We start from the raw sequence: 13,887 nt of genomic DNA, 5'->3' as shown, positions 1-13,887 counted from the left end.
GTTTAACTCCTGAATAAAAGCTGCAATTGATCTATCTTTCCTGGTGTTGATCATCTCCCAGTGTTCATCTCGGCGTCCACAAATCTGGTAGATAGTATCCTTGAGATCCTTGCGGTAGACTTCTCCAATGCGTCCCATGGCGATGTGAGCTGCCATACTCTTTCCTAGACTCCAAGTTGGTGCATCAAAAGAAAACTCTATGGGCTCAGTGACTGGCATGAACGTCCTTCCTGGAACTTGAACTTGAATCATCCAGCGCTCTTCTTCAGGTAAAGTGGCGTTGTAGGTTCCCGTGAAGCTTGGTACTCCTATGTTCAGGTATCTAGTGACTTCCTTCAAGTGGCGTCCAAAGGGTGTATCTTCATCTGGTTGGGTGAACTTGTTCCTTGCATCCGCCATCCTAAAGAGTAGAAAAGATGAGAAGTCAGAAGAGAAGAGAGTGAGTAGTGATCTAGGTCTTTAGCTTAGTGGTCGTGTCCTACAGTCAGCGTGTGCTCTGATACCATCTCTGTAGCGACCAGACCTCAAACAGTCTGATCTCTGTGCTCCGGTGTCATCCCTGGATCAGTAATGCTGACACCACACAGTACTCGGAGGATTTATAGCAGAGTAGCAATCACACACTTATTACATCGAGTGTCTCAAAAGAGAACTTATTACAATAAATATGGCTTAAGGCCATCTAATGACGATAACAGCGGAAGGCTTGGAAGATAAGTGAGTCCATCAACTCCAACGGCATCACTGAGTATAGAACCACGACCTAAAACTCCTCACTCGTCGTCTGAAAAGTCTGCAACATTAACGTTGCAGCCCGAAACGGGTCAGCACATGGAATATGCTGGCAAGGTAACACATAGAGAGTAATGGAATGCAACAACTATACTATATGCATATTTGGCTGGTGGAAAGCTCTATGGTTACAGTTTTTGCGTAAAGCCAATTTTTCCCTACTTCAAAGGAATAAATTAATTACTATCATGGTGGTTGTTAAACATTGAGAATGGTTGACAGCATTCTCAATCCCAATTAGGTAACATCATTAAAACCCATCAAAATTAATTTAGAGTAACATGTTGAGATTCACATGAAAATCCAGGTACTAGATACTCAAAACGTCCATAACCGGGGACACGGCTAATCATGATTAGTTTATTACACTCTGCAGAGGTTTGCGCACTTTTCCCCACAAGACTCGATCGCCTCCGTTTGGTTTCTCGCACTACAGGGTGTTTGAGAAGACGGATGACCGAGACATAGTCTTTCAGAAGCGCTAGCACCTTACGATCGGGTAGACCGTACCACCTACATCCCCTACATCTGCTAGTCTACCACTGTAAGAGTTCGCACAACTTAGTCAACTATGCCAGAGCCCATAATGGCTTGTGGCTGCACACGGAAGTTTCTAGTATGAATAATCTCATGATCCCTTTGAGCCTGGGTGGCGGTCCAAAGAAAACAGGCAAGTCCTGGAAACCCCAGGTGCCTCAATCCACCCAGATGTGTGTTAGGTTGCCACCTTAGATAAACCATTAATTATCAATCTCACATCTGTCATGGATATCACTCACCCAATCCACGTCTACTAGCATAGCATGGCATAATAAGCAAACGTAGAAGTAACTCCCAAAGGTTTGATAATAAACAGGTAATAGGTACTACCTCATCTACTTCCCATCCCACAATTTAATTAGATCCTAATCATGCACTGTGTGAGGATTGATCTAATGCAATAAAACTGGGTTGTAGAAAAGGTATGATCAAAGTGTTACTTGCCTTGCTGATGATCCGCGTAACCTAGAGATTCAACATAACAGGCGGCGCACTCCGGGTATTCTATCGCAGACAAACAACAAGCATACAATAAGTACTCATCTAATGCACAGGTAAAACTCAAATAGAAGATCTAACCAGAAAGTTCAACTTAAGAACCCTGGTTGGCAAAAAGAATCAAATCGAACGAAGCAAAAGAAGTCAAACGGCGAAAGAAAACAACTTCGTTCTAGTAATCTGGATCTAAATCAAATTTTACAGTAGCAAAAACATGTTTAAGTTGATTATTCGGAAAGAGGGTTTCGAGATGAAACTCCAGGCGCTTGAATCGCCTGATTCCGATAAACGAGCGAAAAGTTATACTAAAACGAAAATCGGATCAGAAATCGCGATCAGAAAATAACCGTGAAAAACCCGACGAAAAAGAAAAACGACGAATAGATTTTTTTTAAACGGCATGGAAAACAAGGCGGCGGCGAACCTCGGGCGGTGCGCTGCTCCGGCGAGTCGGCGGCGAGGCGGCGACGGCGGGCGGCGACGGCGGCTAGGGTTAGGGTTTCGGGGCTGGGCGGCTGGGCTCTCTCTCGGGCCGGGGCGGCGGCTTATAAAGTCTTGGCCGACGGTGTCCTGGCCGAGTACGGCCCATAGTCGGTTCCGCGTTTTTTTATAATAATTCCGCTCGGAAGAAAAATAAAAAGAAATACTAAACGAACTCCAAAAATCACGAAATAAATTTTCCCAGATTTCTAAAATCAAGCCTGATAAAGTGAACATTTATCTGGGCCTAAACTACAACTTTTGAAAACGCGCATTTTTCCTAAATTCAAATAAAAAATACCGAAAAACTCCGAAATAAATCTTATTTGATTTTTTTAAATCCTCAATATTTCTATATTTTGGGAAAGTCATTTTATTCCCTCTCTCATATTTTTGTAATAGAACTAATTGATGATAAAATAAATAAAATCAAATGATCCTGTTTACATAATTTGAGAAAACTCAAATATGTAAATAACGAAATCCCCAATTCTCTCCGTGGGTCCTTGAGTTGATTAGGATTTTCTAGGATCAAAACCAAAAGCAAAATAAAATATGATATGCATGATGACCTAATGTATAACATTCCAAATTGAAAATTTGGGATGTTACAGAAAATGAAACAAATAATCACAAAAGCTGGACATAAATTCTAAATAAATTATGATATTCCATAATATGCAAGAAAGAGCATCTAATAGTGAAATTTTCTCAAAAAATGAAGTATCTAAGATAGAATCAATTAGTGACATTGGTATTACCCTTAGGGAAGATAGAAAATAGAAAATAAATTAAAACAAATGATTAAAAATCTTGCACACAATTTGTAGAAAAATGCACATTTCTGTAAATGCAAATATAAATATATAATAGTGTGCATTTCACAGTTCGATATAATTTAGACATATATTGCATTATACATATGTATATACTAACACACACCCAACATTTACACATATGCATACACATAAAAGAAGACTCAAGATAGAAAAAAAAACAGAAACAAACACACATAAAAAGTAAAAAAAAACGCACCCAACATTTACACATAAACATAAAAAATTTGACTCAAGATACAAAAAAATCCCAGAAACAAACACACATAAAAAGAAAAAAGCATGAACCGGTTTTCTTTATATTACTGTCAAATATCAAAAGCATCATAGAATTTGTCTTCGAATTTAAATTAACACGACTCGACAAACACGCCCACTAAAATACTCGGCCGCCTGTCAGACGTCTAATGATTAATACTCACGCTAATTAAGAAAGTTTGCATGCATCGGCAGATCGGCTGCATGCACATGGTAGCGCTCGTCACGTGCATGAAGTGCTGGGAAAAAAGGACTGATCCTAAATTGTTTTTCAAGCGACTGAAGAGTAGCTAAAGTGAAGAAAAAACACTGCATGCGTCTCCATACGAGGGGCTCCTCTTCGCACGAACCTCGAAGCTTCGGAACCGTATATCTCCAGATGCGATTGCTCCCACACGGCCACACGCGTCCCCTCCCACTGACCACCTGTCCCCTCCGCCTCCAGCGTCGCCGCCTACTGCCTAGCGCTGCAAAGAGCAACCCCCAACTCCAGCCGCTCCTCACTAGCTTGCGGAAGAGTGCAGCTCGCCGCGAACTCGGGGATCACCACTCAGACAGAGGAGAAAGTCAGCCTCTTGGAGACCTGGACCATGCTGCCAACTCGTTTCCCTAGCCGCGGTGCCGTCAACGCCGCGGGGCTGGAGACCCTGCTGCCGGCAGCTTCCCGCGCCGTGCTCTCGGAGTTCATAGCCACCGCCGTGTTCGTCTTCGCCGCCGAAGGCTCCGTCTACGGCCTCTGTACGTGAACCTGCTAGCACTCTCTCGTATACATGATCATCTCGCGGTGCTGTGTGTGAAGAATTTTGTTTGGTTTGTATGGCAGGGAAGATGTACAAGGACACGGGCACGCTGGGCGGCCTGCTCGTGGTGGCGGTGGCGCACGCGCTCGCTCTGGCCGCGGCGGTGGCGCTGGCGAGCGGCGCCTCGGGCGGGCACGTCAACCCGGCCGTCACGTTCGGCGTGCTCGTCGGCAGGCGCATCTCCTTCGCGCGCGCCGTGCTCTACTGGGCGGCGCAGCTTCTCGGCGCCGTGCTCGCCGCCGCTCTCCTCAGGATCATCTCCGGCGGCGTGGTAATTAAGCTGTTCTCTTCTCAACAAGCGCTTTTTTTTTCCTGCACTGCAGTTGCCTTCGATTAAGTTGTTTCTAGTTCAAGTACATTTGTCTGAAAAAGTCACCACGGTCACAAGTTCAATTAGCTCAGCGCCTATTGTTACTGTTGCACAAATTGAGCCAGTTTCAGAGCCATCAGGTATTCAGATCGCAGAGCTAGAAACATTTACTCAGCATGGCACCGTTGCTCGGCTACGTTTTGGATGTTCTTGAGCCTACCAACAAATTCAAACAAGCGGTTGCGTATTTCCTCTTGGCGAGAGTTATCTGCACATACATATATATACACGTCATCATGTCCGCCACGTCTCATTTCTATGTGTCTTGTCCTGCAGCGCCCCATGGGGTTCACGCTCGGCCACGGCATCCACGAGCGGCACGCCCTCCTGCTCGAGGTCGTCATGACGTTCGGGCTCATGTACACCGTGTACGCCACCGCCGTCGACCGGAACCGCGGCGGCAACGTCGGCGCCATCGCGCCCATCGCCATCGGCTTCGTCCTGGGCGCCAACATCCTCGCAGGCGGCCCGTTCGACGGAGCCGCGATGAACCCGGCGCGGGCGTTCGGCCCGGCACTCGTCGGCTGGAGCTGGCGCCACCACTGGGTCTACTGGGTCGGCCCGCTGATCGGCGCCGGGCTGGCCGGCGCGCTGTACGAGTTTGTCATGGCCGAGCAACCCGAGGAGCCGGCAGCTGCGGTCAGGCGTGAGCTGCCCGTGCCCGCCGAGGATTACTGAGCGGCATGCGTCGTGCATCTACTGTAACTAATTAGCACCTGCATGCAAGCATACTATGTTGGATGCAGTACATATTACGGAAACGGAAATAAATTCAAATAAAGAAGAGAGAAGGAGTCATAGTCTGATTCCAAACCTGTTAGAGCATCTCCAACAGGCGCGCCAAACTAGCGCCGCGCCGCAAAATCCCCCGTTTTAACGCGCGCAACCGGAATAGTTGCTCCAGCGGGCGCGCGAAAACAACGCGCGGCATACGTAGTCCAGCACGCGGGCCGAAACGCAATCGCGCGCCGCATATTTGCTGCGTTCACTTCCGCGCGCTCGCTCGCACCTCCCACCCCCATCCATACGTGTCGCGCGCGTTGCTGGAGCGGCACGCGCGCTGCATTTTAGCGCGGTTGCTGGAGCCAGCGCTGCGCGCCGCGCCAAACCAGATGATGGACGCACGCTATAACTGTTTTTTGCGCGCGGCGCGTTCGGCGCATGTTGGAGATGCTCGTAAGGGTACTTCGTGTTCGAGTCCAGCACCGTGCGGGCAATAAGTAGGAGTAGTCTAGATACCAAGCCTCGACTAGCGCGCCGGACGCAATGTCTTGGTCTGAGCTCCCAGAGGACCTCGGCGACTCGATCCTCCGACGCCTCCGCCGCCACGATGATCGCGTCTGCTTCGGCGCCGTCTGCCGGCAGTGGCGCTCCTGCGCACGGCGGAACAGCCCTCCGTCGCAGTTCCCGTGGCTCGTCTTACCGGACCAGACCTTTTACAGCTTGCCCGACCCGGCTTTCCGGCCGCTGCCACTCCGTCTTGACTTCCATCGCCAGGTACCGCATGCCCAGAGCTCAAAAGAAACAAAGAAACATGAAAAATCCAATGAAAACCCTAATAAGAAACAATGGAAACCAAAGAAAAAATAAAACAAAAAAAACCGAAGAAACAAGTGCAAAAGAATGAAAAATAGTGAAAACCAAAAAACAAAGAAAAAAATGAGAAAAAAGAATACAATGAAAACCATGAAAGAAACAAACAGAAATCAAAGAAACTCGAAAGGAAAAACAAGAAATTCAAAATTGTAACGATAAATAGACAGGGAAGAAATAAGAAAACAAAAAAAAAAATTCCGAATGAACACGTAAGCAAAGAGATCGACCAACGAAGAAGGAGCGAGTAACACTCTGTTGGGCCGGCTCATACGCCTGCGCGCTGCTAGTCTCGCTATAAGCGAGACATAGCATTCGCGCTGCACCTCTGCGTTCGCCCGCGGCTCCAGAAAAGATCCCCTCCGCCTCCGACCCCGAGGCAACAAGGCAGCTCGCATTTCGCCGCTCACCGAGCCCTCGAGGCGCGCTATCCATGGCCACCTACTGCCCATCCGGCGCCTCCGCGCTCCTGCTCTCCGCCCCGCGAACCCGCGCCGCCGTAATTTCCAGCGCCTGGCACAGAAACCCTCGATTGCTCAAGGCAGAGCTGAGCCGCGCCGTGCTGATGCGTTTTCTCTAGTTTCCGCAGAGGTTTCCCGGTCCGGCTTCCGGGAGGAGCTCTCCCTGTGCAGCTGCTCGGCGGCAGAGGAGGGGGAGGGGAGCGGTGGGTGCCGTGCGAGCATGCTTCAATCCTTTCGGGGACGAACGCATCCTCCGGGAGGCCTTGAAGGTAAATTCTGTGTGAAGCTGGGCTGGTATTGGGGTAGTGGAGTTGGTTCATCGGCTTGGCGTTTGTGTACAGTTGAGCATACGGTTCCTTGATGCGCGTGTTTGCTCTATTAGATTGTTAACTGGCCATTAGATTTAGATCCATCACTTATGCTTAGGTAATCTCTCGTAGTTGCAGATTTGTAGAATTTCGAGTCATCAAAGAGTTCCTTTCCTGGCATCTGTATAGAGAAGAGATAGTTTATCACAATTGCTTAGTTCTCTTATCCAGACAATAATTCGCTACTTCGATGTTCATTCAGTGAAGGAGCACAAAAGAATTGACACATAGGGTTTACTCTTAACTGCAGTTGTTATTATCTTCTGGGTGAAGGGGATAAAAAAAGTAACAACTTCCACTTATATGTGTGCATGATTCTCTTTCTGTAGTAAATGTGTGCTTCCTAAAGTTCTTGCTTGCTGCCATAGAATCTCCCAACTTCATAAAATTTGGGGGTAGAAAGTTTTGGAGAAAGTGCAAACAAAAGGTAGAAAATTAAGGATGACTAGTTAGAATTTCAGGGGCCATCACATTGACTATAATCTCTCGAATTTACAGTTTGTTGTTTGTTCAAGCAATAACATATGTTGATGTTTTGCATGCCTCGTGCGTAGGAGCCAGTTGCATTCATGGGTGGCGTGTTTGCTGGTCTCTTAAGGCTTGACCTGAATGAGGATCCTCTTAAGGAGTGGGTTACTCGAACGGTAGAGGCTTCTGGAATAGCTGAGGAGAACAGCACCGAGGAATCAAATGAGGGAGCTCAAAATGATGGACCCCAGCAAATTGAGATTGAGTGAGGTGCATTAGTTGCCTTTTGCCCTCCTTTACAGCCTTACTTGTAACTTATCCTGAATATTTGTAATATCTAAGCAATAAAATGCTTGCCCATATTTTTGTGTTTATAGTACAGCTCTAAGTCAAAATATTAGCACATTGTCATTATTTGCAAACTGTGCCTCTTCTTAGTGGGTATAACACTAATACTACATCTTATTAGTTCCCTTCGTATTTTGGGTCAAACTTTGACCATATATTTAACTAGCAAAATGCAAGTTATATACCACAAAAACAGTATCGTTGGAAACATCTTTAGAATACAAATCCAACAACAAGTTTTTCATGGCATACAACTATATTTTGCTAATCAAATATATGGTCAAAATTCGACACAAAGTGTGATGGGCACCAATAAACCCGGAGGGAGGAAGTAAGAAATTACTGTGGGCAGAACAAATTGAGATGATTGAAACGGAAAAAGGAAACATTCACCCATAGAGATGCATACTTCTATTTGTGAGTTGTGGTAAAATGTTGCAGTTCTAAGAAATGCAGCTTTTGGCCTTCTGCTGAGACTTCATTATCCCCTTTTTAAGCCGTATCCCTTTTGAGTTACTTTTGGAATATTTTTACTTATGGGGTTGAAGCAGTTGTATATGTTGGCAATTAAGCAAGATAGCCAGAGAGTGAATTTCTCGGCCATTCTCTGTCTTCTTTTTGGTAGTTTACTTAACTTCGCTTATTTTCAATGCTTTTGCATCCTTTCTTCTCTTTGTGTTTGCATCGTCTTTTTTTTTTCGGTTTCATTGTAGTTGGACTTTGCGCCTTCTCGGCATTCTTCTTGTAATGAAACATGACACATGCTTGGTGGTGTGCTCGCGAAAATTTTAGCAAGATAGCCATATGAACATGGGATGTCTTGTTTCTTCAGTACGTGTAGTAATTCTGGCCCTGCTTTCATGCTATTTTTCGAACTGTTGTCATTTTCAGACCCACAAAATGAATAATGTTTTTTCAGCAAAAAGAGAGGACAGAACCCATCACAGCGATTGATGGATAACTGGATGATCAAACATAGCCATGGCCTTTCAGTTAGTAGGCACTTTCCTGTTCAATTTTGCGCGCATTGAAGATATTATGATCTAGTTTTGGAAGTCTCAAAAATGCATTTATTTGCACTGGAGCTTGACTACCAAAACAGTGTCTTTCATCACCTTGTGCTGTCCTTCATGATCTTCGTCTAATGTGAGCTTGACTATTAAAAAATAGTGTGTTTCTCATCATCTTGTGATGTCTTTCATGGTCTATGTCTAATGTGACAGAAGTATATTCTTGGCCCATGCATCATGTGGCTTCGAGTAAAGTGTTAGGTTGAGTCTAACCATGGAAAAAGGCTCTCTTGCATCTTTTGCTTCCCCACCTAGTCTCTATTCTAGATTGAACGTCTTCGGATGCATCAGTTTATTATGCTTATGCCTAATCTTAATACTGGCTAGTTACTTCAATTACCTTACCCCTGACATGCGATAAGTATTCTGTATTAGGTTTGACATGGATATTATGTAATGTTTTATCACTTTAGACTTTAAGACATAAGTAGTACACTAGTTCAGAGTTAAAATTATTGCATTGTGCATGACAGGTTGACAGCCATGACTTACTAGAAATAGTAGTTATTGCATGGATTCATGACATGTATGTTTTGAAGAATCGTTTCTAGGGGGGTTAAGAACTGCATATGGAAATGTAGTAGTCTGCCATATTAATACCCTTTACAAAGGGGAATTTTTAGCCCACCAAACTGCTTTTGAGGAGCATTACTGTTGGACATTGTTTTTCTGTGCACTCAAGAAAGTAAGATTTGTAGTTCATTTCTGATTTTTGAAGTTGGCCTGAGATAAAGGTCTTGAGACTCGATACGTCATTCTTAGTTTGAATGTAGTTTCTGGACATTGGTTGACCAATGGTTTCTTAGCCAGATTCTTGCTGAAATAATCTATGTTTTCAAAATATGTTGCATGTGTGTTGTGCTATTCTAAAATAAGTATGTGGACATTCGTTGATCGACTATTTTGTTTTTTGCAAGGAAGAACGTGTGTTTTATTTTAATGATAGTAAATTTTTACTAGGTTGCTGTGGGCATATATACTCTTGGTTTAATCTAGGATGGCGCTATTTATATAAATTACTTCTATGCTTCACACAGATTTCTCCAATGAGCAGTAGTTTTCTGTTTAACCTTTCAAAATAATATGCTTAAACATGTGAAGCCTTACCTGAGGTGGTCTGTTTTCCTTAAGTTTCATGGAATATTGTTACCTGGAGAAAGCTGTGGACACTGCCATTTTGCTAGGTCAATGAACAATGAAGTCTTGCCACCAATATTTTCAAACTGGGAGAAGCATAGGCTTGCGTGTCTTGACATGACAGTGCAGACGATGGTGTTATTTCACAAGCCTTAACAATTCATGTTCCTTCAGCACTGTACCTTTATCAAGATTGTCTTCAGCACTGTACCTGTTTTCACTGTTCGATTCCAGTTTCCTCGGTTGGTTCGGTTACTAAGTTTATCCAGACAATCATGCTGTCGTCACGTTGCCCTAACACTAATAATGTTAATGCACCAAGTATTGGAGATTGCTGGATTTGGGAGCTGACCTTGTCGATTTCTTGGGCCTTAAAAAGAAGTTCACCCATTACGAAGACCTGTCCAAAACGATTATCTCTGCTTCCTATCTTTTATGAGCAACGAATGTGTCGTTCCATATAAGGTTCTGCCTTTCATGTTCTTAGTATTGGGTTTATCTCCTTTCTCCTTTTTTTTATTGTGTGCATATGTGGACTGGAAAGTAGGCCATCATATTTGCCTCCATAACATGCTGTTTGGCTTTTCTCGTCAGTGGTCTTGTCACTTGTACAGGAGCGAGCACTCCTGTATCTACATCATTATAAGCATTGACTAATACTAATCAGCTCTGGTACGGTGGCGGTTGTTCTGTGTCTGCTGGGAGATCTGTGACCTCTAACAAATGCCCAATGCCTTGCCAACTGACAGTTTACACGATGCCTTAGGCCGGTTGCTGTTAATAATGCATAAATGACCCACGTGTATCTCTCTGACGAATTGTCCGTTTAATTAGAGCCAGTAGACTTCCCTTTCCAATTGGAGGCCTCTGTTTCAAGCCCAAACTTTTCTTAGTTCGACTTCGACGTAGTCGGATCCCGGTTTTTTGAGTGTTTCTGGTTGATAATTCGGTTTAGCTGTGCAGGTTGTTGGGCGGTGCTTTCCAACTAATAATCGAATGATGGACAAGGATCTAGCTGCACTGGCCTGAAGGGCATCCTTCGCTTGTAAGTTTCCGGCTGCAACTTGCTTGCGAGCTGTGTTATTATGGTTGTGGAATGGTTGGCATTCCAGTGCCAGTAGCTGTTATCGTCGCTGTTTTGACCAATGACGTGAACACAAGTGATAAGTCATTGCAACTGCTATCTGCCTGACGATGACTTCATTTCCTCCCTAGTTTGTTATGCTTCTTGTTGGACAAGGATCGCCTTTGAATGCCGACCGAGAAACGCTGTGAATTCTCATCCAGAAATTTTCCTCGAAATAGGTATATGAATTTGAACTTCAGTTGGTACTGGTAGCAGTAATCAATTAGGAGATAAGAGTACCAGTTGTGAATTCTCATCCAGAAACCTTGTCGATTTCTTGGGCCTTAAAAAGAAGTTCACCAATTTCTTGGTACTGGTACTGAAGTGTTGCAGATATGAGTATTATTATGCCTTACATGTAGCATGAAGCACAGCACACACATCATTTTCATTGGTCACCGCAAATTTGGTTTTAATTACATGGTTCTCGTTTGCAAAGTTTTCCCTCCTGAGGAAGAGTTTCCTTCTAGAGTTGGACTCTTCATCATGTACCAACATTTTATATATTTGAATTGCAATTATGCTTCTTCCCCCGGTGCTCGTATGTGTGAACTTGACTTGCTACAGTGAAGGAGGAACTCTTCGACACCAAGCATGGCTGAAAGCTCTTCGACACCGGGGGTCATGGGATACAGTTCAATGTCGTCCTAATAAATGACAATGTTGTGATCTTTTAAATCAGTCAATCAATCAAGCGATCAAATATTTTCTTTTATCATCTTCATAGTTTAGTTCTCCAGTTCTCCTCGAGCTTAAGAGACCATAATACCACAGACACCTGGCTCGGGATAGAAACAGTTCCTTGCAATCAAACTACGCAGACATAATCAGGGCGGCATCATGAGAAGCCACTGTCAGTACACCTGTCTTTTGGTAGTACTGTGGAAGAAGAGCTACTGCTCATGCAATGCAAGTGACCTGACCATTATCGTGCCATTGTCGTGCCCAAGTGAAGCACCATTAAGCATTCATCCCTGATATTTTGCTAGGAAGGATGCCATCTGAAACCCACAAATCGTGGCACCCCCATGGCTGTTTCGTCCACGGCTCCTCACACGCAGTGTCACGCTTCACGCCCCACCCCGTACGTTCATCGCCATGTTGACACGCATTTGATGTTCACAGTAGTTAGGTAGCCCATGCAGATGGCTCCCGTTTCCATGCCATGCCCCATGCATTACCGATGACTTGACTTCCTATATAAGAGAACAGTGTTACCATGACCTCAACTGCACCGGTAAGTAACAAGTGGCGAGTGATACTGTAACATCACATCACAGGGTGACGGTGTTCGGCCGAGCTGGTCGATCGACACGGCGGCCAGCATGAAGGCGTCCTGCTTCCTGGTGGTGCTTCTGCTCGCCGTGGCCACGGGGAGCAGGCTCTCGCTCGCCGCCCGCGAGGGCAGCACCCTGGGCGAGCTCATCGCCAAGGCCGGCAGCTTCCTCACGTCGGCGGGCCGCGCGGGGGCGGACGGCTGGCGGTCCGCCGCCGCCGCGGAGGTGGACGCCTCGGCGAAGAAGGGGCACGGCCATCCGGCGGGGGCGAAGAAGCGGCTGAAGAAGTCTTCCGTGAACTGCATCCCCGCCGACATGTGCCGGAGGAAGAAGGTGCTGTGCGGCAAGCGGTGCTACAAGACGTCGCACGCCGCCGCCGCCGCCGGCCTCAGCCACGTCCCCCCCACCCGGTGCGTCGTCAGGTGCAAGAAGTGCGTGCCCACCTGCTAGACCGTTCGTTGGCTGTTCCTTCCCTTCCCTCTTCTGGGTTCCGTGTCGTGTCGTGTCGTCGTGGTCGATCCATGCATGTTAGCTACAGTACATTTGCTTTCCCTTCCATAGGGTTCATGCACCGGTTGAATAAGCAGGCAAGCTTCCCGCCATCATGGTCGCATGCAGTGTAGGTAGTGGATGGGTTCTACGTACTCTAAAAGAAATGTACCACGGTTGTGTGCCAAGTTTGAACGTGATCTCGTCTCATCTCATCTTCTCCCCTGTCGATGAATAGTTTCCCGCACGTGACAATGCCGACTGTACGTAGCGGAGAAACGAAACCGTCGAGCACTGCACTGCGATCGTTGTGTGCAGCTTTCCGAGACGCAAAAGTCATGTGGTCATGCGGTTGTAGGGCATGACGACTCCCGCGTCATGACGGCTGTGGGGATGAGGGAGACCTCAACCTGAACGAACCAACTGTTCTTCTAGTGTACTACACGGATTATCGTCACGTGTTGTGGATGGATGGATGGATGGTGGTGCCACTAGCACTCCTTTCCAGTTCGATCCGTTGCTGTTCTGGCACCGTTTTCCTCGCTGGATGCCACTGTGCGCCAGCAACTCGCTCGGCCCATGACCATGCACGGTTCATGCATGCACATAAGATGAAAACCCTCGTGGCTCCAAGACAAAGCCCCTTTTGCTGTTACTACCGTCGTTGTACCACAATGACTGTACGTACCTGTGTTTCCCGTCAAAAAAATAGAATTGTATACGTATCTGTTTGCAGTTGAGGGTCTGGGCTTTGAATGCCGTTCGTTTTCCAAGTGGCACGCAGGCCGCGGACAGCCTGAATCGGTGGATATAACACTCCGTGCCATGAAACTTTCCTCTTTCGTCGCTGCTCGATCAAATCCTTCATGTGAACGTCTCTCGCCCTGAACCTGAAGTCTGCACCGTGGACATCAGAAATGTCGTTCATGCATCCTACTAGTAGTAGTACCACTGTAGTACTAGCTAGCTAGCTAGC

At 46.1% G+C, this 13,887-nt stretch overlaps 3 protein-coding genes across 5 annotated transcripts; all 3 read left to right on the top strand.

The window, feature by feature from the left end:
• Positions 1-3,819: 3,819 nt before the first annotated feature.
• Positions 3,820-5,374, top strand: LOC123189827 (probable aquaporin TIP3-2). Its single transcript, XM_044602330.1, has 3 exons — positions 3,820-4,142; positions 4,228-4,475; positions 4,851-5,374. The coding sequence occupies exons 1-3, from the start codon at positions 3,995-3,997 to the stop codon at positions 5,250-5,252; spliced, it is 798 nt and encodes a 265-aa protein (XP_044458265.1). The 5' UTR covers positions 3,820-3,994; the 3' UTR covers positions 5,253-5,374.
• A 1,056-nt stretch (positions 5,375-6,430) lies between these two features.
• LOC123189829 (UPF0426 protein At1g28150, chloroplastic) lies at positions 6,431-11,481 on the top strand. 3 transcript variants are annotated; one of them, XM_044602333.1, is made up of 4 exons: positions 6,476-6,666; positions 6,748-6,897; positions 7,551-7,734; positions 10,983-11,481. In XM_044602333.1, exons 1-3 carry the CDS (start codon positions 6,601-6,603, stop codon positions 7,731-7,733), a joined length of 399 nt encoding a protein of 132 aa, XP_044458268.1. In that variant the 5' UTR covers positions 6,476-6,600; the 3' UTR covers position 7,734; positions 10,983-11,481. The 3 variants fall into 3 exon arrangements, with proteins under 3 accessions (XP_044458267.1, XP_044458269.1, XP_044458268.1); XM_044602332.1 differs by lacking the exon at positions 10,983-11,481 and having other exon boundaries at positions 6,431-6,666; positions 7,551-7,838; XM_044602334.1 differs by lacking the exon at positions 10,983-11,481 and having other exon boundaries at positions 6,462-6,666; positions 6,757-6,897; positions 7,551-7,838.
• Positions 11,482-12,359: 878 nt separating this feature from the next.
• On the top strand, positions 12,360-13,126 carry LOC123189828 (uncharacterized). Its single transcript, XM_044602331.1, has one exon. It carries the CDS (start codon positions 12,471-12,473, stop codon positions 12,870-12,872), a length of 402 nt encoding a protein of 133 aa, XP_044458266.1. The 5' UTR covers positions 12,360-12,470; the 3' UTR covers positions 12,873-13,126.
• The last annotated feature ends 761 nt before the right edge of the window (positions 13,127-13,887 follow it).

This window comes from Triticum aestivum, chromosome 2A (assembly GCF_018294505.1).
Source record: "Triticum aestivum cultivar Chinese Spring chromosome 2A, IWGSC CS RefSeq v2.1, whole genome shotgun sequence".
In the NCBI taxonomy this organism is placed as follows: Eukaryota; Viridiplantae; Streptophyta; class Magnoliopsida; order Poales; family Poaceae; genus Triticum; species Triticum aestivum.
The sequence above is the reverse complement of the archived record's forward strand: the minus strand, read 5'-3'. Positions and strand labels throughout refer to the sequence as shown.